The 22,518-nt window shown below is 41.9% G+C and overlaps 1 protein-coding gene across 1 annotated transcript in view; it reads left to right on the top strand.

Moving 5' to 3' along the window:
• TMEM154 (transmembrane protein 154) overlaps nucleotides 1-22,103 on the top strand; it is a 46,187-nt gene extending 24,084 nt beyond the window's left edge. Inside the window, exons 5-8 of the mRNA XM_026016611.2 lie at nucleotides 3,861-3,888; nucleotides 5,134-5,219; nucleotides 7,425-7,482; nucleotides 17,215-22,103. Of these exons, the coding sequence (XP_025872396.1) occupies nucleotides 3,861-3,888; nucleotides 5,134-5,219; nucleotides 7,425-7,482; nucleotides 17,215-17,230 (188 nt within the window). The 3' untranslated portion in view covers nucleotides 17,231-22,103. The remainder of the gene's footprint in view (nucleotides 1-3,860; nucleotides 3,889-5,133; nucleotides 5,220-7,424; nucleotides 7,483-17,214) is intronic.
• Nucleotides 22,104-22,518: the final 415 nt, after the last annotated feature.

Raw genomic sequence — 22,518 nt, 5'->3', positions numbered from 1 at the left:
TTGGTGACTTTTCTTTCTTTTTTTTTTTTTTTTGTCTCTCTTACTACATTATGTTCTCTTTACAGTCCAAGAGAACCAAGACCTTGTCTTATTTATCTTGTTTAACAGTGTGGTGTGGAGGTTAGAGTACAAGTTCTGGAACCACACTGCCTGGTCGACTTTTTCCCAGCTATGAATTCTGAGACTCTGTTTCTTTATTCTGTGAAATGGGTAAATCCAACACTTGGCTTACAGAGCTGTTGTGACAATTAAGTGGATTCATCTAAGTACGCCACTGAGGAAAAAGAGTAGCTGGCATATTGTTAGCTGCTGCTTCTTATTATTACTGACCCTTGGCCTAACATCGTGTCTAGCCCTACACATATATTAGCTGCTCAGTAAATGCCGTTGAATGAATGAGTTAATCAAACAGTGTTAGAACTTTTTTTTTAAGAACACCTCCCTATTCTCAGAGGAAAAAACAAATTTGCAACTCATTTTTAATACAAATTTGCACATTCTCTTTGGTTTGAATATGCCTCACTTTAAGAGAACACAACACAGAAATCTTAAAATTTCAAAACAATTCCTTATCGCAAGTTTGGAGAGAGAGAGCTTTATCTGAATATTTTCTTTAAGATAAACACAGCTGGTTAATTGCTTAACACACAGATATCTCTTCAGACTAAATGCTGAAAAGTTAACAACTACTGTCTGCTAAAGTCCACCCGTTTATATTTTACATTATAACACAAGTCAGTAAAAGGAGTGGAACACCTGGGTGGCTCAGTCTGTTAAGCATCTGACTCTTGATTTCGGCTCAGATCATGATCTCAGGGTTGTGAGATGGAGCCCCAGGGCCAGGCTCCATGCTCAGCAGGGAGTCTGCTTAGGATTCTCTCTCTCCTTCTCCCTCTGCCTCTACCTCCACTTTGCCCAGCTCACTCTCTAAGAAAACAAACAAACAAATAAATCTTCAAAAATAAATAAAAGGAGAATATTCCAATTAACAAAATTTGATTTAAATATTATTTCCAGGAAAAAATAAAACAGTCACACTGGATCAGACCAGCATTTTTCTTGGAAAGACTCCAAAACAATGTTTTGTGGGAGGGCATGGATGATATCCGCCCAGAGAGTTAGAATTAGACATATTAGTTCCCCCCACATGAGCAGAGCCTGGTGTGCTCTTCTGCCCCAGGAGGTGAGCCTGTACCTTTGATGACTAGGGAGGGCCTGGCCCACACATTCAAAGAACCCTTCTTCGGACTGGCAATCACGTTTTTCCTTTGGGCCTGTCCGTTTCAAATCCAGGAAAAAGGGAGGTGCTGGGCAGTAATGCCAAGTTCCATTGCCCCTCTTCCTAGGCCTCCAAGCGGTAGAGCATTTGCAGTTGTTATTATTTAACATTTATTAAGGGTCTTGGTGTGCCCAGTCCTTCTGAGAGCTGCAGCGAGAAGAGCTGGCAATAAGCCATTGCTCTAAATAGGCTGTGGCTACATGACACCTGGCTCAGCTCAGGACATCTCCAGAAAGAGACTCTCTCTTGCTCAGTGTTCTGCCTGGAAAGAGAGAGAAGCGAGCCCATCCGCTGCGGGGCTCCTGCTCCCATTGCCTGCCCAGCAAGCCCCCCGCCAGAGGGGCACAGGGGAGAGTAGCTGACGGTGGGGGCGGCGGCAGGCTAAGGGGGTGTAACTGGGAACTGCAGGCAGAGGACTAAGTGGGTCGGATAGTAGGAAATGGAGGGACTGTGGGAGGGGAGGTGGAATCAAGCGCAGGTGGGGGCTGCGGGGGAGCTACATTTGCCCTCTGGTTGCAGAGGGAGTAGATGGCTTTTAATAAAGAGATCCAGGCCAGGTGGAGTGGAGAGGGCAGGGCCTGATTGCTGGGGACACGTAATTGGTCTCCCTCCTGGTTTAATGCTCTGCTCTAGTGAGCTCTCCCAGATGTTTTCCTGTTGCCATGGTGGCTGGGGCAGGGCTAATGGTCTCGGAGCGGGGAGACGAGGCCACAGAAGGCTTTTTGCTCTGTTTGAATACTGATTACAGGAGCTTCGCATTTGGTGCATCTGGAGCACTTTTGTAATGGGTTTTTAAACTTTTCCATCATCTGCATGCAGGGTTAGGTTTTGCTCACCACAAAGCCTGCAGGCACTCAAATAATACAGATAAATCCATACCCTCGTCAGTGGGGCTGTGGGGCCACTTGTTCTCTGAGAAATTAGAGTGTGTATGTGTGTGTGTGTGTGTGTGTATGTTGGGAGGAGGTTACTAAGCAGGAAAAGAAGGGAAGGGAAAGGCAAAACAGGGGGATCTTTAGGGGTCACATCTAGGGGAGGTTCAATTGTGCAGGGACTTTATTTATAGTAAAATCCCTTAAGGAAATAGCATATCAATTTTAGATTAAAAGTATTAATATAGAAATATAAGATGAACGTACACTCGTTTCCCCAGTCCAAGTGTCTGAGGATCAGGTGCCTGCAGGGAGCTTCAGGTTCCTACCAGGGGCAGAAAGACATAGCCCAGAGCCCCTGGAAGGTGAGTGGTGATGGCACAAGGCTTCCCTCTGTGCCCAGCTGTCCTGGATCAGCGATGCCGTGGGAGCTTGCCAACCCACAGGAAATTACGGTGGCTCTCGGCTGCCAGGAGCTCAGTTCCAGGTGCCTGCTGGTTCTGTTTCCTCGATGGGGACCTGCATTTCTGCAGGCCTGGCGAAAAGAGACCTCTAATTGCCAAGGATCAGGAACATCTGGCTCTTGGGCCGGCCTCTATGAAGTGGTTCGCTTCTCAATGCCTCTCCGGTCACAAGAGGTGCTGTGGGCCGATGCTATGCACTTACTTGACATCGCTGCCTCATTTCTCTGGAGGCAAAACAAAACAGAGCTTGAGCTGGGGCACTGGGCTCTTGACTCCTGCCACACATTCATCTGGAGTCTGATGGGCATTTGACAAACAGTTAGCTGGTTCTCACCTCAACTGCAGCAATAAACAGCGGGTTTGCTCAAAGCTTCACTTTTATGATATGACTAAGTCCAAAACATTGGGCATGAATTTAACCTGTGTTGGACCATCCAGATCAAGACCTGCTCATTTATTCAATACATGTTTACTGGATGTTTGCCAGGTACTGTGCCAGCTAGATGGGAGGTGAGGGGACATCAGGACAGACAAGACAGGCATGATCTCTGTCCTTTTGGAACTATGTTTTAGTGGGTGGGACAGACAAAATTAAGCAGGTGGATTGACCAATGGCAAATTGTGCCAAGGGCTGTAAAGGAGTAAGCAAGGTGCTGAGCTGGGAAACAACTAGAAGGGTGAGCCCTGCTTCAGCTAGAGGGTGCTCCTTGAGTATAAACCGAGACCAGAAGGGCATGAGAGCAGAGTTCCAAGGAGAGACCTTGATGGAATACACCACAGCCTGCCCCGGGACAAAGAGACAGTCACAGTGTTGGGCTTGTTGGGTCACAAGGAGATACAGTAGTGATATTTCGAACTGGGACATTTTGGGGTAGGGAACCAAGGAACAGTCCTTCTTGTCTGACTCTTCCTTGCTTTCTCTCACCATGAAGGTTTTCTCCTTCATATGGATTAAAAATAAATAAATAAAAAGGAATAAACATCTGATTTGAGGTAATAAACACTCTCAGAGGGCCATCATATCTTGAAAAAAAAACAAACAAACAAGCAGATTCCATATGGATTAGGACCTCATTTCAATATGGCACATGTTTGACTCAGAGGCTAATTGTTGCTCCCTTAAAAATGCTATTGACTTAAAGTCCCCTCTTGTCTCTGTAGAGATTTCAGCTGTTGGTGAAATAAAAAGTTGTTATAAGACAATGAAAGCTAACATAACTTTTATATATTTTTTTTTCTCTTTAGATGAACTGGGAAGTGAAAACATCAAAGTGTAAGTCTCCGCTGCCTCCAACCCAGCTCAGTGTAGACAAGGGTATCAGAGAGAAGGGCAGAGTAGAGAGCCACCTGCTTTTTTAAGAATCATTGTTCTGATACCCTTGAGGGGCCTCTTGGCTTCCTGGGCCCCAAGAGAGGGCCCTCAGCAGGCTGCAGGGGGAGGGGGGGTGCACTCTAGTCGCCCAACCTCCATTTAGTCGGGGATCTGGGTGTTGAACAGGGTCCTCTTCCAAAAACCATCTTGTCTGACTGCTATCAGTTCCAAATGCATTGTAGTTAAATATTCCGACCCTGGGTGTATTTGACAGACATCGGTTTGTTTATTCTGATTAAAAATTTTATCACCAGGAAAGCTAATGTTCACTGGTATTAAAGCAGGAGAGCCTTGGTAGAAGCATAAAGTTCATGCAGCAGAGCCACATTAGGGTGGGAGAAAGAAGAGGAATGGAGGGGGATAGGAAGGAAAGAAGGAGGGAGAGAGAGAGAGAGAGAGAGAGAGGAAAAGAGGGAAAGAGAAAACAAGATTCCACCAGAAGAGTGCTCTGGGGCAATGTCACCACCTCCTCCCCCACTCTCTCCCCAGCAACTTTGCCTGTTTAGACACTTTGCTCACTTCCTCTGCACAGGGTCACGCCCATGCTGTGGTTCAGAGTGGGTGGTCCTCACTCCAGCCCCATTTACATTAACCAGGGGCTTCTTTCCCATGACCGTGTGCTCTGAGCCCCGGTAAGGGAAGGTAGTGGGTTTCTGAAAGCAATGGTTCCATGTCTCCACCATGGAAAAGCCTGGGAGTTGACAGGAGAGGTGATCAAAGTAGCCTGTTCTCAGTGGCCACTTGACCTGGGGCACAGGTCAGAAACCTCAAGAAAAGGGAAGTGAAATTAAGCAAGGCCCCAATGCTATACAGGGCAGCTCCCCTGAGGATGGTCGTGGTGGAAGCCTGGCAGCTCAACTTTGTACCTTCTGGGGAGCAGAGTCTCCTGGGCTCCCTTTCAGCCCGAGAGCTGGACTGTGTGGCCTCCGTCTTTGGATCAGTGATGGATGAAGGCCTGTCTGAGTTCTAGCCTTTCCTTCTTTGAGAATTTGGGACATGCGAATGGGGCAAATCCCCAGTCTGCCCTGGAGTGTCACACGAGAAACCAGGTTCATCTTTCTCCCATTCAACAGTCCAGGCTCTTCCCAAATGAACTGGGCACACCAGTGGATTTTTGTTTCAACACTGTTTTTGCTCTTCCTCTAGGCCCATTTTTGAGGAAGACACACCCTCTGTTATGGAAATCGAAATGGAAGAGCTTGACAAATGGATGAACAGCATGAACAGAAATGGTACAGTAACTTAGAGTCGCTTTTTCTGTCTTCTGTCGTATGAGAAGGTGCAAGAGTTTTAGAAACACCCAGTGAATCCTGGAGTGGATGGCGTGAGCCCAATCCACATGAGATCTGCAGCATGTAGATAATAAACCTGGGTCAGACCATCCTTAAAGACTCGGTTTGATTAGGGCACCACTTAGTGCCATTTGTTTTTATTTTTGCACAAGCTTTTGACGTGGCCTCTTTGAAGAAGCAAATGGTCTTTTTTCAAACAAGGAACTCTCTAGGTCCAAATTATCTGGAAGAAATTAGCATCTGGCATTACCTTATATACTGTAATATTTAGAGACCTACAATTTTAATCTGTATGTGGTTATAAAACTTCACCACATGTAGTTTACGCAGTTCAGTGCTGTCCAGTGCAATAGACACTAGCCATATTTAAATTTATTTAAATTAAAATTTTAAAAATGAAATAAAGTAAAAAATTTTGTTCTTCAGTCATTCTGGCCACATTTTGAGTGCTCGGCAGACTATATTATACAGTGCAAATCTAGAACATTCTGTTGCTATAGGAAGTTCTATTAGATAACACTAATATACGTAGTATAATAAAAATTCTCATGAACTTATTTTCCATTTGATATCTGGCAGTAGTTCTATATGTTCCCTACTTTTTTAAGTCAGTATTTGAATTTAAAAATGATGGCAACTTGGGGCACCTGGGTGGCTCAGTTGGTTAAGCATTTGCCTTCGGCTCAGGTCAAGATCCTGGGGTCCTGGGATCAAGCCATAGAGGCGCTCTGCTTAGTGGGGAGCCTGCTTCTCCCTCTCCCTCTGCTGCTCCTCCCACTTGTGCTCTCTCTATCTCTCTTTGTCAAATAAATACATTTAAAAAAAATCCTTAAAAAAATGATGGTACCTATGTTTTCTCTTTTTAAAATTCCTTTAAAAGGTCAATAAATTATTTTTAATGCTCAGATTAAATTAACAAACTCCACCATTTTTATTGTCATATAATTTGTATTTTTTAACATTCATCTTTTAAAAATACCCTGGGGGTTGGTCAGATTCAGCAATAACGAAGTCCAAATCCAGAGACCTGTTATCAGAATTATTGCGCCAGAGGCTTATCAACATAAGCTTTCCAGAAGATTAGAACCATTCAATGAACTCGTACAATTTTGAACAGAACAGTTTTTTAAAAAGATTTTATTTACTTATTCATGAGAGACACAGAGAGAGGCAGAGACATAGGCAGAGGGAGAAGCGGGTTCCCTGCAGGGAGCCCAATGCGGGACTCGATTCCAGGACCTTGGGATTACAACCCGAGCAGATGCTCAACCACTGAGCCACCCAGGCATCCCAACAGAACAGTTTTTCATAGCCCATTACTGAGGAAAGAATGACTCCATAAAGCATTGAAGGTTAGGGGCAGGCCACTGAGATAATCCTTAAGGTAGTTTCATTTTGTTGTTTTTAGTTTATAAAATATACATAACATAATTTTGAAAATGCAAAAAAAAAAAAAAAAGTAGAAAGAAGAAAAACATCAAACCACCCAGAGATAACCTCTTTGAATAATTTGACATAGTTCCTTTTGTGCCTAAGATAATGTAATACAAAATCAGGACCCTGTTACACTCATTAAATCAGAAACTCGGAACAAGGCCTTTCTATCTAACGACTACAGCAGAGAGTTATTTTGACACATTAGTGATGGAGCCGATGGATTTTGTTTTTCCTTAAAAATCACTGGCCCTAATAGGAGAGAACTCAGACAGCTTTAAGAAGGTTAGTTATTCCTCACTTTCCCTGCTGCTTTTGGAGTGTGCGTCCTGCCTGAAGTCATGCTGCAGGCATGTCAGGACCTTCGGTAAAGCTATTTTATTCCAGTGTTTAACCTGAAACATGCAGATTCTAGCTTTTGGAGCAACAGTGGGGTTCTTCAGGGACTGAATAACCAAGCAGTGATGAATTGTGCCCTTTCCAACAGGGGCAGAGGCATGTTGAAGTCTTGTATCTGTGCTTCTAATGCTTTTTCCATTTCAAGAGCCTTGCCATCATTAATCTTTTAACCTCTGGAACTCCCTAGTGAGGCCATTTCTGCACAAGTAACTGGACAGATCAGGGACAGGCGATGCTCAAATATAGGGGTTTTGTGGATAGAAAAATAAAATTTTGGTGACTAACCATAAGTTTGCTTTTTTTCCATCCTAGCGGACTGTGAATGTTTACCTACTTTAAAGGAAGAGAAGGAATCAAACCACAACCCAAGGTACTTCTAATTTCTACCATTGATTATATGTATGTGGGGGAGGGAATTGGAGACCAGGGTAGAGCACTTTAGTTTACCGTCTCTGTGCCTGTACATTTTATGTCACAATTCACATATGTGCGTAGTGTGGGGAAAAGAAAGCATGGCAAATAGAAAAATATAAAGTAAATATCCTTGTTATATATAGATACAGTCTTTAGAAGTAAATTAGGACTGGCATTTTCTTGCCCTTCTAAAGAGACACCGTTGAAGTGGCTTCTGTTTTAGTTGTAAAACTTGACGATTATATCAAACCATAGTTTTGTTTCGCTTGGGTGAATAGATGTTTGGTCAGGAAAACAGATGGGAAGTGGCAGTCTTAAGGGGGATAATTGTGAATAAGAGCGGACAAAATGAACATCTAAAAACCAAAACAAAAGAAAACCCCACCTGGCTTGGATTGTTACAGGAGAGAAATTAAATGAGAATTTACTAAGCACATTCCATTCCACCACTAGGTGGCTCTGCCTGATAGAAAATTTTAGTGTCTAGGGCTTGGGTGTTTTTCAGCACACCATGATCTTGTTTAAATTTTGTTATCTTTTATGAGGATAAAAATGTGCATGTTTGGGGTGGTTTTGATTGGAGAATTATTTGGTCAGGACATGGGAAGTGTTATAGGAGAAAGGATTGGTGATTCAGCATTCGAGGGACCTGTTCCACACAACAGCACTGTGATTTGGGGGGCACCAAGTTGTTGGTAGGGGTGACTCAGAGGTGATCAGTGAGCAGAGAACTTGACTGAGCCTGTGACTGACACTTTATAATAAACTGGGCGCCTGGGTGGCTCAGTCAGTTGAGCATCTGCCTTCGGCTCAGGTCACGATCTCAGGGTCCTGGGATCGAGGCCCACATTGGAGTCCCTGCTCCGTGGTGGAGGAGCCTGCTTCTCCTCTCCCTTTGTCCCACCCCTGCCCCTGCTCTCTCTCTTTCACTTGCTCTCACTCAAATAAACAAATAAAAATTTTAAAAAATTAGAATAAACTTTCAGAGCAGGATACTATCTTCTCTCCCTCCATGTTAACCAAAGGCTGTGCCAGTCATCTTAAATGCTTCCAGAGTGCAGTCACTGGTCACTGGGCAGTCCCAAGGCTGGAGCGTCCCAGGGGAAGATTGAGAGTAGAATGTGGTTGGGGCAGTCACATGTTTGTCTTCTGGACTCTTCTTCTGCACCTTCCCTGAAACCTTATCGGAGAGGTGGTCACCCCACATCTCACACATCAGGCCCTCACAGTCTTTTTTTTTTCTTTTCTTAAGATTTTATTTATTTATTCATGAGAGACACAGAGAGAGAGGGAGGCAGAGACACAGGCAGAGGGAGAAGCAGGCTCCATGCAGGAAGCCTGACGTGGGACTCCATCCTGGGACTCCAGGGCCGAAGGCAGGTGCTAAACCGCTGAGCCACCCAGGGATCCCAGGCCCTCACAGTCCTAATGAGCCAAGCCTAGGCTCTGACGTCGAAGTCCACTTTGTATTGAAGATATCAGGCATTATTAGTTAAAATAATGTTTCTCTTAAAGTCGCATCACTGGCTCAGGAAAGATTCTATCCTATTTAAGTGAGATACCAGATATTAACAAGCAGATGAAAGAGAAAAATTCTAGGGGGAGTATCACAAAGGAAATCACAGAGCAGTATTTTCTCTGCAGTTTAGTCTTACCTAAAGATGAGTCACTGTGTATTTCTGTGTAGGGTTCACTCACATCACCACCAAAACCCTATAAATATCTTATTACCATATCTCTGACGGGTACCCTCCAATGATGCAAAACATAGGGGGTTTTATACACCTGCCTCCTGATCTCTGATATTATTGGCAACATGGAAGAGACCTAATGTTAGAGAATTACATGGTTATGACAGCATCTTAGAAATCACGTTTCTGAAATACTGAAAGGTTGGTCTTTGAAATAAGCTGTAGCTCATTTCTGCCTATAAGACAAAAAGCCTTAACCGATTTGGGGGGCTGCTTTATGCTAAACTATTATTTTTTCAGGTGAATGTCCACATTCTTCTCTTGGTCCAGAACTATCTGGCTTTGATTCAGAGGACACTGGTCAGGCCTTACCCGCTCAGCGATGTCAGAACCAGGGCTATTCAACCAGCAGTGGCAAGTCCCAGGGCCTTGGTGCTATAAGGACTTTCTGATTACTCAAAGAGCAGTACAATACTATAAAGCAAATCTAATTTTTAGTCACCAAAAACTCTGAAAGATACAAAGCACTTAGAACAAAGCCTGCCACAAAGCAAACTCTCAATAAATATTGATATTATTATTAAAATTCATAGACATAAATTCACTGCCCTTTGGGCTAATAAGACTGTGTCCAAAGGCCCAGGCACATCCATGTTAGTGGTTGGGGCATTTTTTTTTAAAGCTTTCTATTTTAGTTTTAGGTGTACAGCAAAATGAGCAGAAATGACAGGTCCCATATGTTCCCTACCCCCATACACACACAGCCTCCCTCACTATTGGTGTTCCACGCCAGAGTGGTACATTTGTCGCAATAGGTTAACCTACTTTGACACATCAGTTCTCCCAAAGTTCCCCATTGGCTTTAATGTCTGAGACTCATCCTTCCTCTGCCATTTAAGCAGTGAACAGGTGACTGTACTGGTTTAGAAAGTATGTAACAGTCACTGTAGATTGAACTTAGTAGAAAACATACTTCTCCATCCTCTTGCTAAATTAAGACTTCCAGAATGCATTTAAAGAATTCAATTCATCTTGATGCTAGAAAGACACCCTGACACAGAACCTCTGTTATATGTAAAGTCTTTGTACTTCTGGAAAAAGGAGTCAATCTGGTCACCACCCTACACTTAATGCACCATGTGGGGTGTAAAGACTTTTCTCATCAGGATCCATAGTCTCGAGTCTTTTAGAACTCTTCCCACATATCCCATTGACCAGCCATTGTTCATTACTTTGCCTGTCCTCATTGAATGGACATTTTCTTTTATGTTGTGGAATCTAAAGTTTAGCACAGGATTTTATTAAGGGCCAGAGACACACAAAGCACTATGGGAAGTTTATACTATGGTTTTCATGTCTTTAGAAAATCAATAAGAAGAGACAACAAAGGAATTGTGTACAAGGGGGAGTTTTATATTCATATTTCCTACCTTAGCATTTCTCCCATAATTCATATCTGTTATGTGTGAGACATTGTAAGTGGAATGCTGTTTAAGGGTTGCGGCAGGGCAGTGGGAGAGGTCTGCCCTAGAGTCGAAGAGAATTTCATCACTGGCATTGTTAAGCTTTGCCAGCACTCTGTGATAACAGAGAGCAGATCTATTGAGTTGGTTATATTATTGTTTAAATTCTCTGTAAAGAATGCACTGCCTTATTGTCTGCCCCTCCCAGCACCTTCCTGAATGCCGCTAGATAGTAGTAACCACAAAGATAGACTCCCTTTCATCATAGTGCTTACTGTCTAGCCAGCCTGTCCCTTCTTCCCGAGGCCTTTATAGTTAGACAATTTCCTGCAAGCGTAGTGTTTCTGTCTCTGCAAGCTTAGGTGACGAACCACAGAAAAGGAATGGCAAATATTAGCCGAGTGTCCATCTTCTTTCCCTTATGCCAGTTGGCCACAGTGATGAGTTTATATTGAGTAATAGCATTGGGAAAGACTAGGGAAAAAATTGATTTGGTTCCATCCAAGTGGATTTATAATTTTGAAAGCACATTAATAACAAAAAATAATAAGACATTTATATAGCATTTTATACATACCGGATGCCTGGGTACTATCACGTAGGAAGTTGAGTAGTCAGAGAGGGTAAATAACAGCATACCTGTTCTGGTTTTGTGATAATTCTATTGTTTATTTTATGATTCACGTCTGAGCTCAATGACATAAAAATGGATCACTTCAGTATTTCTCGGGAAAATCTAGGTTAGCTTAATAAAGAATTTCGTGAATTTCTTCCTGTCTCTGCTCTTTGTCTTTTTTTAATTTTTTTTAGAAAAGTATGATGATGTAATTTTACAAAATATATTTACTGAACAACCTAATATGTGCCTGGCATTGACTACATCACATCAGTTCAACCAGCTAAAAATGAAATAAACTGTATGAGTAAACCTGGAGCTCGGAGCAGTTCAATAATTTGTCTAATTTACACAGCAGGTTTATGATAAAACTCAATGTTTCTTTTAAAACTACATTTTCGAGATGCCTGGGTGGCTCTGTGGTTGAGCGTCTACCTTTGGCCCAAGGCGTGATCCTGGAGTCTCGGGATTCCCCTGTGGGGAGCCTGCTTCTCCTTCTGCCTGTGTTTCTGCCTCTCTCTCTGTGTGTCTCTCATGAATAAATAAACAAAATCTTTATAAAAAAAAAAAACACCAAAAACTACATTTTCATTTTCTTTTATTAATTAGTTAAGAGATATTCCACAAATTAGAGATCAAAAAAAATAGAAGGAACACTCAACATCAAGAAAGGCAACCACCATGAGGCTAATGCATGAAAGTATTTGGTGAATGATGTATCCATCACCTCATGTATTCATGGATGAGACTGAACCATTAATTGCAAGAAAACAGCAGTTTTGGTGAACTGTGTTGGCCTCTTCGCTCAAGTAAATCTCTGTGGCCCCTTCCAGTTATTTTCTCTATGAGTTTCTTTCCCTTTCTAGTCTCTCAAAAGTCCTTTTAAAACTCAGTAAGTATTAAATAAGAAGCACATTAAAAAATAAATAAATAAATAAATAAATAAATAAGAAGTATATTGAGTGCCAACTGGTTTCCCTCAAATCTGAGCTCTGTATTTTGAGGGATACGAAATAACTGCTTATAAAAAAAAAAAAAAGGAACCGCTTATAATCCTGCAGGATGATACCTTCAAATAACATTGTTAAAATGCAGGTGTGTATGTGTATGTGCACGTGCGTGTGCATGTGGTGGGTGAGGGAAGATGTATTAAATTTAATAAACCACAGCATTGCTTGAATAGTGGCCCAGATTATGTCTGCTGTGGGCATGATCTATGTGTGTTGGATGAATGTTAGGCCTGGGTGTGATGTTAGCCAGATGTGTGACCTCTATAATTCTCTCCCTACCCATCCCACCTCCCTCCCACCCCTTCCCTGCCCCAGGGCCAGGGCCAGGGCCAGGGCTACTTCGGGAAGGAGAAGGGATGTTATATTGCTGAAGAGAAAGGGAACATGATCTAACTGTGAGGTGACTTTGTGCTGGGCTGAGCTCTGTACTCCCCCCAAACCAAGTTAGGAAGCATCATCACACAAGAAAGGTTTAATGCAGGTTTATTGCCATCTTTGGAGCGAGGAAACATTAGCTGTGGTCATGAAGAGGAAGTGTGAGAAGATAAACTGGTCAGGAGAACAAAGATGGCTGCGCCCGGGGGCACTCGGGAAAGAGGCCTTCGGAGCTGTCCTCATGTCACTGTTAGCTTCCCAATTTAATGCTTTCTTAAAAATCATAAGATGACGCTTTGTCATCAGTTCAATTTGTTTTTACAGTTTGTGGGCCTGTTACTATAAAGGCTTATGCGAAAGCTGTCCCACATTCTTAAAATATCTACATGACACTCAGAAAACTTACTCTCTGACGCCGCTGTCGTAGACAAGACGCTAACACTGCCCGAATTAACACGGAGGCAAGCCATACAAGTCTGAGGCAGGATCACTTATGTTATTTGGTGCAATTGTGTGGCAGTGGGCCAAGATATTTTTAACAGGGAACTCTAGGATTTGCCAGAGTTGAGAACGCCTGGGCTTATTTGATCATTTCACAGAGATGATAAATAGCCACAGAGACGCAGGGAGCACGTCTACCTAGACAGAGGAATGAGCGAGCGAGCGAGAATGCCTCCAGGCGCAGGCCGTGGGCCGGAGCCCAGGTTGCTGACTTTCACACGGGCCTGACGGCCACTGCGCCACCTCCAGTGAAAATTTGCGTGTGAGAGTTGCAACACTAGGAATGACCTGATGTCCCACGGCTGAGGCAATTGGTATCCACTTTGGGACAGTCTTGTGTGGCAGGGCCTGTCACACTGCTCGCAGTCCACAGAGCCGAGCAGAGAGGGCCAGGTGTGAGCTCTGGGCTCCTTGGTGCTTGAAGTAAACAAGTTCTGGTTGGTGACGGTGCCACCCGCCAAGCCCTCAAAATGCTTGTAGGGCGTTTTAAACAAACCACATTGAAGTACATTCTCCTCAGAAATGGAAAGTTTGGAGGCGCCAAACTTTGGCTCGGTCTGTTAAGCATCTGCTTTCAGCCCAGGTCATGATCCCAGGGTCCTGGGATTGAGCCCCACATCGGGCTCCCTGCTCAGAGGGGAGCCTGCTTCTCCCTCTGCCTCTGCTGTTCCCCACCCCCCATGTATTCTCTCTCTCTCTCTGTTTCAAATAAATAAATAAAATCTTAAAAAAAAAAAAAAAAGAAATGGAAAGTTCGTTTTGGAAGATTCTTTCTTAAAGACTTTGCATTATGAAGCAGTGTTCAAGCTTGTGTTTAACCAAAAAACATTTGCTAGCATAGAATCTGCAAAATACGAATAACATACATTCGTGTGTTTGTGTGTCTGGCCGCTAGTATAGTGCCTTACGGAGATTTGCTCACCTATCCTTTACAACAACCCTGTAAGATACATGGTATTATTATGTGTGTTTTGCAGATGAGATAAACACAGAAAACTGAGCCTAAAAAAAGGTCAATTTGCCCAAGTTCACACGGCCAGGAAGTGGCTGAGCCTTGATTCAAGCTCTGGCTGTCTGACCCTGTGCTCTTATCTACTACGCTGAAAGAGCCACTGTTAGCACATACTAACCTTAGTACTGCCATAAAAACAACACGAGGTGTGAAATACCTAGGCATACACTTAACCAAAAAATGCATGGCATAATATAAAAAGAAATGGTTCAATTTTATTGAGGGACATAAAAAAATTTTTAAAATAGAGAGACACATACTGTGCTCCTGAAAGACTCCACAATGCAATAAAAATTAAAATTTAGAGCTGTGTCTCATGCCATAGATTAAAATAGACGCCAAATAAGATTAAATGGTAAAAAAAAGAAAAAAGTACAGAAAAAATATAAATATTATTATAACTTTGAGGTAGGGACTAGTTGAAAGCATGACACACAAATCAAAAAGCATATCAGAAAAGCATAGATTTAGGGGTGCCTGGGTAGTGCAGTCCGTTGAGCATCCAACTCTTGGTTTTGGCTCAGGTCATGATCTCAGGGTTCTGGGATCCAGGCTCACATGGGACTATACGCTCAGCAGGGAGTCTGCTTGGGATTCTCTCCCTCTCCGTCTGCCCTCCCCCCCTGCTCTCTCTCTGTATTAAATAAATAAATATTTTTTCAAAAGAAAGAAAATCATAGATTTAAACTACATTAAAAGCTCCAAATTTCTTTACTTCAAAAAACACAATAAATAGAATGAGGAGGAAAAGGAAAACTGGGGAAAAGTATTGGCAATATATGTATAATGAACAAAAATTATTAATACACAAACCAATAAAAAGATAGTCCCATTCTATTTATTTATTTATTTTTAAAGATTTTATTTATTCATGACAGACACAGAGAGAGAGAGAGGCAGAGACACAGGCAGAGAGAGAAGCAGGCTCCATGCAGGGAGCCTGACGCGGGACTCGATCCTGGTCTCCAGGACCCTACCCCGGGCTGAAGGTGGTGCTAAACCGCTGGGCCACTGGGCCTGTCCAGTAGTCTCATTTTAAATGAGTAAAAATTATCAATATTAGCAATTTAGCAAAAGAAAAAAATCAAAATTACCAATAGACCTTTAAAAAATGTTTATTTTTCTTAGAAATCATAAAAAGTAAAGGTAAATATGACGATATTTTCACCTATTGGATCAATAAAAAATGAGAATAATAATATCCAGGATTGGAAAGGAAATCTCCCTAAAGAGAATGTGGGGAGGAAAAAATCTAGGGAAGGGGTAATTTGACAAAGGGCTGTTTAAGCTTTAATATGAGGTACATTTTAGCCTGGCAATTTCTCTTCTAGGTATGTTTATGCAAAGGTAACAACTGGGAGTGTGCAAAGATTTTTTTATACTAAATCAGACTAAAAACTAAAAATCAGAAGTAGTCTACATGTTTAACAATAAGGATGTAGTTTAAAAAATGGTTTTTGGTCTGATGAGACACTAGAATGCTCTGTAGCCACTAAGAAGATACCGTATTTTTATTAGCAAGGAATGATGTCTGTATGTGAATGACAGTGAGAAAAGCAGATCACAGCGTGATATGCATGATATGATTCCATTTTTGTACCAAAGAATGTATATCATGATCAGAGGAAGGACGTTTGGAAGAGTACAGACCAAAATGTTAACTCTGGTAAGATTGTTAGTATTTTTCGTTTTGCTTATTTGTATTCATTTTTTCAACAAAGAGTATGGATTGGTGTTTGTTTGGTTTTTGTTTTTTAGATTTTGTTTTATTTATTTGTTCATGAGAGACACACAGAGAGAGGCAGAGACACAGGCAGAGAGGGAGAAGCAGGCTCCCAGCAGGGAGCCTGTTGCAGGACTCGATCCCAGGACCCCAAGATCACGACCTGAGCCAAAGGCAGATGCTCAACCACTGAGCCACCCAGGAATCCCAGTTAAAAAGTTTCTTAATCTTCCATCAGCTTTCCATTTCAAATAAGTTTTGCTACAGAAGTTGTCTTTTGCTCACAACTGCCCGCCTCCTCCTTTCCCATCGATGGTCCTTATCACAGCTTCTTCACAACACAGACACCAACACATAACCATACACACATTATCTCCCTCTCCTTCCATGGATAGATCTATTTATCTATCAAATTGCTTCAGTCTTTTTAGAAACACATGCTGGTTCCCTGAGCAGGAGAGCTCTGAAGCAGGCGTCAGGAGAACCTAGCTGTTGCAGACTGTACACACCTGTGAGCTAAGGAGTTGTGAGGTTCTGTTGATTATTATCATCCAGGCACTTTCTTGGAGACAAAGGTCACTTCAAGTAGGGATGTTCTGGAATTGGAGCGAAGGGACACAAAACTGAAGAAAGAAGTGGGAGGAGAGGTAGAGTGGCCTGCTTTCCAGGAGATGGGGGTGGAGGCATGGTCTCAGTGGGAAAAGCTGCAGAGCCAGATATGTGGCCAAGATAGCCAAGTCAGAAACAGAAGCACAAATGAGCCAGCACAGTCATGTCCGAATACCACGTCCCTAATTTATGTCGACTCACACCCCAAGATGCATTAGGCATCATTAGGATTGAATTCTAAATGACACCGAGAAGGCATCTCTAGATCCTTTGTGGATGTGAGCAAAATGGGCTTTTGAAAACACGCCAGGACCACGAACTCCTGAGAAAAAACAATGCATGGAAATTTTTTAAAAAAGGAAGGTGGGGGGGGGAGCAATTTGGCATGTATTCATAGGAGAATGGGATTAGATCTAATTAAAGGGGGGGACCCCTAACTCCATCTGGTTCTCTCCACATCAGCACAAGGGAGGGATCTTAGAGCAAGAGCTAGGGATTATTTCCTGGCCTTCATGGATTTCCTCCTCAGGGATCAAATATAAAATCCAAACCAACCTTTGTTTCAGAAATTGTAAGCTGGACCCTGTTGGCTTCCTGATCGTGTGCGTTCTCTTGAGTCCCCTCCATAGTGGAGGGACCAGCTCTCGGTAGCTTCTTGGAAATATACCATGGTTCTGTTTTTTTACAGTGACAGTGAATCCTGAGCCTGGATGGTGCTAATGTTTTCCAAGAGAAGCAGCCCCGGAGGGAGCCTGCCGAGCCTGCCAACAGAGGGTGAAGAGGATGCGAATTTAATTAATTTCAAATCAACAAAGACACAAGAACCTTTGGCTGTTTCCCCCAACGCCCACTCTTCCTAATGATGGCATCACCTGTACTTGGAAGAATGCACGATTGAGATTGAGAAGCGCGAGGGAAGAGGCTTGGCTGCCGTCCTGGGCCTCTGAGGGAGGAGGACCCAAGCGGGCTCTCACCCCTCGGGAGCGCCTCTTCTCTCCTCCAGGCCTACCTCTGGCTGCCCGGTCCTCTGGGCCAGGCTCTCTAGGTCTTTGTTACCTTTCTGCTTCATTCCTCAAAGTTTAAATCAGGAAGCTGTTTTATATATGGCTTCCTTCTGGGTCACCTTATTACCTAATTAGCGCTGGATAATTTCCTCTGATTAGTCAAGTCCTCTGATAGGTCATGTGCATTCGGCAGCAGCTTTCCTCAAGGCGAGTTACATCATGGAAAAGACAGAAAACAAAGCGAGTGTTTCACTGTGTACATCATCCCAGGGGCTTGGTAAGCTCATCTGCCTGCCAAGAAGACGTAGTGGGAGAGTCCGCCGTCCGGAGGAGACGCTCTTTGGGGCCTTGGGGACTCCGAGTTGGCCAGAGCCCTTGGGACCTTCTTGGAGGAAAAGGGATCTTCAGTGACAGAGCAAAGTGATTTCCTTCTCAGCTAAAATCACCGGCTTATTCACATTTCCCCAAAGCTCGTTCTGACTCTCACCACACCTCCCCCGCCTGTGGTCTGTGACTAGGACATGGGCACAGGGTGGGTCATCTGTCAGCCTCCTATGTTTTCAAGATCTTTAAGGTCATTTGAGACAAACAGAATAGGAATAGGAAATACCTGTGCCTGTGGCAGATATCACTCGTCGCACTCTCCTGTCAGGCTGGGACAAGCCTGGTGTCCTCCTCGACAGGGCTCTCCGGGAGGCCACTATCAGCCCATCAGAGATGACATTCAATGCGGTCTCTGTTGACACCCTCGCACGAGTAGCAGCAGTGCACCGTGCAGGAGGGCCTGCTTATCATTCCCACTCACGTAAAATCAATCTTCCTTCAATCCTTAATTTTCTAATTCTGACCTTTAAAGCAATCTAGCGAATCGGAGTCCTCAGGTCTTCTACAACACTTGGTATTTTATTCCAGGGAAGAAGAATGAAACCTTTATTTATTTTACTGTCCACATATCAACTGAAGGGAGATGAGGCTCACCAAACTCTTGCTGTTGAACGGGGGGCTTGTGTCTGGAAGGCCGCCTTGAGGCATAGCAGAAATGGGCCTTCTCCACCCTCTAGCTGGCATCCGCCTTCTGACCTGGGCTCCTCGTTCTGAAGGCAGGGTTCCAAGCCAGGGAAATCTTTGCACACAATAAAAGAAAACTATCTGCTTGTGTTTAACCACTGCTCTTATGCTAGCTTGAGACTTCGCAGGGCCTTGGCGAAGGACAGTCTTCGCGGAATATAATTTCAACAGATTGATCTGTCATATTCTCGTTAGCACATCCTAATATGGCATTTTTGTTTTCACCCCTGTTCTGCATATTCATACTCAACCTGCAGTCCACGGTGACTCTCAGATATTTCTGCCAAAATTGCCATTTTCTGAATCATCGTATCTATTTTGTTGCTTTGTTTCTTCTCAACATTTTGACTCTCAGAAGAGTCTCAGATTGCTTCTTTCTCTCTCTGGGTATCCAAGATTTTTGATGAACTCTGAGGCCTGTACATTTTATCCAAGTCTATCAAATAATGGAGACTTGAGAAGTTCAGAGAACTATAAGGGGCCTTGGAATCTCGTTTTGATGAAGCAATATTTTATGATACGATAAAGATGTTATCGTTCAGTATTTAAAATCACTTCAAATTCCAGCAAGAGAAACTTCAGCAACACGCCATTCAATTTATGTCTGAAAAATGTACCGGTGTCTATAAGTGCACAGTACACAAGGCATTTGTTTTAAAGGCAGTTTATTCTTGGCAAGGTGTATTAACCAAAGCTGTGAAGGGTCAATCCTAGCACCCTCTTTTTATTACTGTTCAATTAATAGGTATCATATATTGAGGATGATTTCAAGAATTGCTTTAAAAAAAAAAAAAGAATTGCTTTTAAACCCAAAGTTAATTTTATGTTTCAGATTATTGTTAGTAAAAATTTAACTAATCGGCCTTAATTGCATAGCCGATCAGAACAAAATCTGGCTTCAGAATATTTTAAAGATATGTAAGTTTCACTGCATTTTTGTACATTTTAAGCAAACTAGGTTAGCAATATTGTCAAGTCGAACTCCTCAGGAAACTTATTTAAATAAATGTGTAAGAACATCAATCTGTTACTCTTAACTCAGTGATGTGACTCCTCTTTCTGAGGAGCTCGTTGTTACCCAAACACATACAGCACGGATCCAACTTCTTATCCATGGGGGGAACAAATGCTTCTATCAATGTAAATGGATGCTTTAAAAAATGCTTTTGTCTATTTTTAAATTTTATCAATTTGTACGGTCTCCGGAAGAAGGCCCCTATGATGAGTAAACATAAAATATAGACTTTAGTTCCAATATCTGTCAGAATTAACACAAATTCGGAATGTAGTGGAGTGATAAGACACTGTTTTATACTAAGAAGACACTGCTGAAATTCTCACTGTCGGGAAAACATTGAAATTTTATACTGAATTAAATTTACACATGCTATGTTTTCACTCTCAGGAGATACTCAAGGTAAATCCTGGGGTTCCATTTAATATGTACAACAGGCAGACCAGGGTAGCTTCACTCATAGATTACATTTCCTCAATCTTAAAGTAACCAGAAGAGTCACTGTATAACAGTGTGGAGTGAAATTATTCAAATTGGTTATTAATAATTGCATAATCCAAACAATGAATTGCCTAGATTTGTTTATTTGTTTGCGCAGCTCTGTGACATTACCTTGGTACTGTCCCATCTGGTACTAAAATTTTATTTTCCTCCTAGTCCTTTTGGGGGTGGCTATTTGTAGATACTTGGTGGGGTTTTTTTGGTTTGTTTTTTGCCCTGTTACCTTTTCTAAATAACATGTTATATTCATGAGATACCAATCCATGCAAATATATATGAAACTAAAACTTTTCAAAATCAATTCTATAGATGCTCTAAGCTCTTCTTGAAATACTTTAAAAAGTTAAATTTATAAACCAAAGTACATCCAATAATGTGAAGACTTTAATTCCAGTGCCATACAAGTTTAGAAATACAACACTGAAGTATTTAAGACAACCAAAGGTGAATAGATTCGCTTCCATTAGACTTCAGGTGTAGAGGGCTCAGGTAATCATACTCCTCATTTCCCATCACAGTATCATCACTGGCCTTTGGTGCTTTATAAATAAGGAATTGGACCTTTTACAGAAAGCATATTCTTCACATTTTTCACCTCTTTGGTCTGCATGTCAAGAATTCAATGAAAGATACGTAGAAACTACAAATAGTAAGCAACATTTTTCTAGTGTAAAGATCAATGGAGAGTGATCACTAGATTACTCTGACTTAGGTGAAACCCCTGAAATTATAAATAACATCAAGAACACGGGAAAACTCTGCATGTTTAATAAATGTCAGACTTCAGAAAGGGCGGAGATTGTAGTTTTCCAACAAGTTAAAAAATAATCTGCTAGATCATTAGTAACTTAGCATGTATACATCTTGTTTTTAAAAGTAAGTGAAAAGAGTGTAAAAAATGTATTAGACTCTCTCATTTTTCAAGCAGTAAAGTACTTCCTCAGAAGGTCACTGAGATCATCAGACGTTGTATTTACCACTTGGCTTCAATGTATAAATCCTACCTTGTAAGCCCCGTGTAAGAAATGGTCCCATCACTATTGGTTAGAACTGATTTGCAAAACTCCTAAAGTTGTTTGTTTGTTTAGGAGAGGGAGGAGGTTAGGGACAGAGGGACTGGGAGAGATCGAATCCCAGTGCAGAGCCCAGCACAGGGTTTGATCTCACAACCCTGAGATCATGACCTGAACTGAAATCAAGAGTCAGACGCTTAACCAACTGAGCCACCCAAGTGCCCCCAAACTATTCTAGTTTTAAGACTGATGAAAGGTTTTAGGGTTTTTTTCTCCTGCCTTGTATGCTGGGAATAATATATGTAATAATATTTTTCCTTTACAGCTTATGGCTTTAGATTTGTCAGATATACATGTATATATGTATAAACTGCTCTCTTCTCAGCTGCATGACTTTTTTTTTAGAAAAAATGAATAAATCCGTACATGCTTGTATGCTAACTTATTTACTCCACAGTGATAGACTTAAAAGCATTTCTAAATTTAATTGAAAAATAAAGCACTCTAAGATAGGAGTAAAGAATATTTTTGACATTAGTTTCTATGTAATTAACGTATATCAAGATTTAAAGTAAATGTTTATTTGAAGGTGAGGGATTTGTTTACTAAAATGTTGCTAAGGGTAGAGGAGTGACTTAAATATCTTTTTAAAGGAAATTCCTTTAATTTAACTTCTGTGACTTTGAAAAAGAAGGATTGTTACCTTTGATAATTATACTCTCTTGATCTGTATACCCCTTTAAATAAATGAAACAATACCAATTTTAAAAGTTCTTGTAGAATTGAACCTGCCTTATACAAAATTATCTACCCTAAAAATTAATTAGATTTTCTACGTATCTAAAAGATATTATAACACATTCTTGTCTTTTTTCTTTGCAAAATATTTTTAAATTGAGAAATGCGATTTTAATTGTCAATGGAATGTAATTTTTAAAATTATTTTTAATAAAAATAGAAACAGCTCAGAGCTAAAGCCTTCTCTTTTGCCTGATTTCTCACTTTCCTTCATGCCTTTGATTCTAATTTCATTTTCTACACGTTGGCATTATGATAGCTAGAGCAGGACTGACGAGCAAGTTCATAACACATAGGCCATACGAAGACGTCTTTGAATGAGGATGCATTCTTGCAGGCCAGAAAAACTAGTCAGCACATTGACAGAGAGCAGAAGGATAAAAGGCCCCAGCAAAAACAAAACCTGGTCAGTGATGGCAGCATTGTACCCCTAGAATCTGTGGCAAGGTGTGCTTCCTTCCTCTCCTAACCAGAACAACTAAGGGACCGAATGTGGGACAGACCGGCCTGGAGATGGCTTGGACCCAAAGAGCGACAGTCCTCTGGCATTAGAGAAATGATGCTAAGAGAAAACAATAATGTTAACTGTAACT

The sequence above is a fragment of the Vulpes vulpes genome, chromosome 10, assembly GCF_048418805.1.
Source record: "Vulpes vulpes isolate BD-2025 chromosome 10, VulVul3, whole genome shotgun sequence".
In the NCBI taxonomy this organism is placed as follows: domain Eukaryota; kingdom Metazoa; phylum Chordata; class Mammalia; order Carnivora; family Canidae; genus Vulpes; species Vulpes vulpes.
This window is presented reverse-complemented; position numbering and strand designations above follow the sequence as displayed.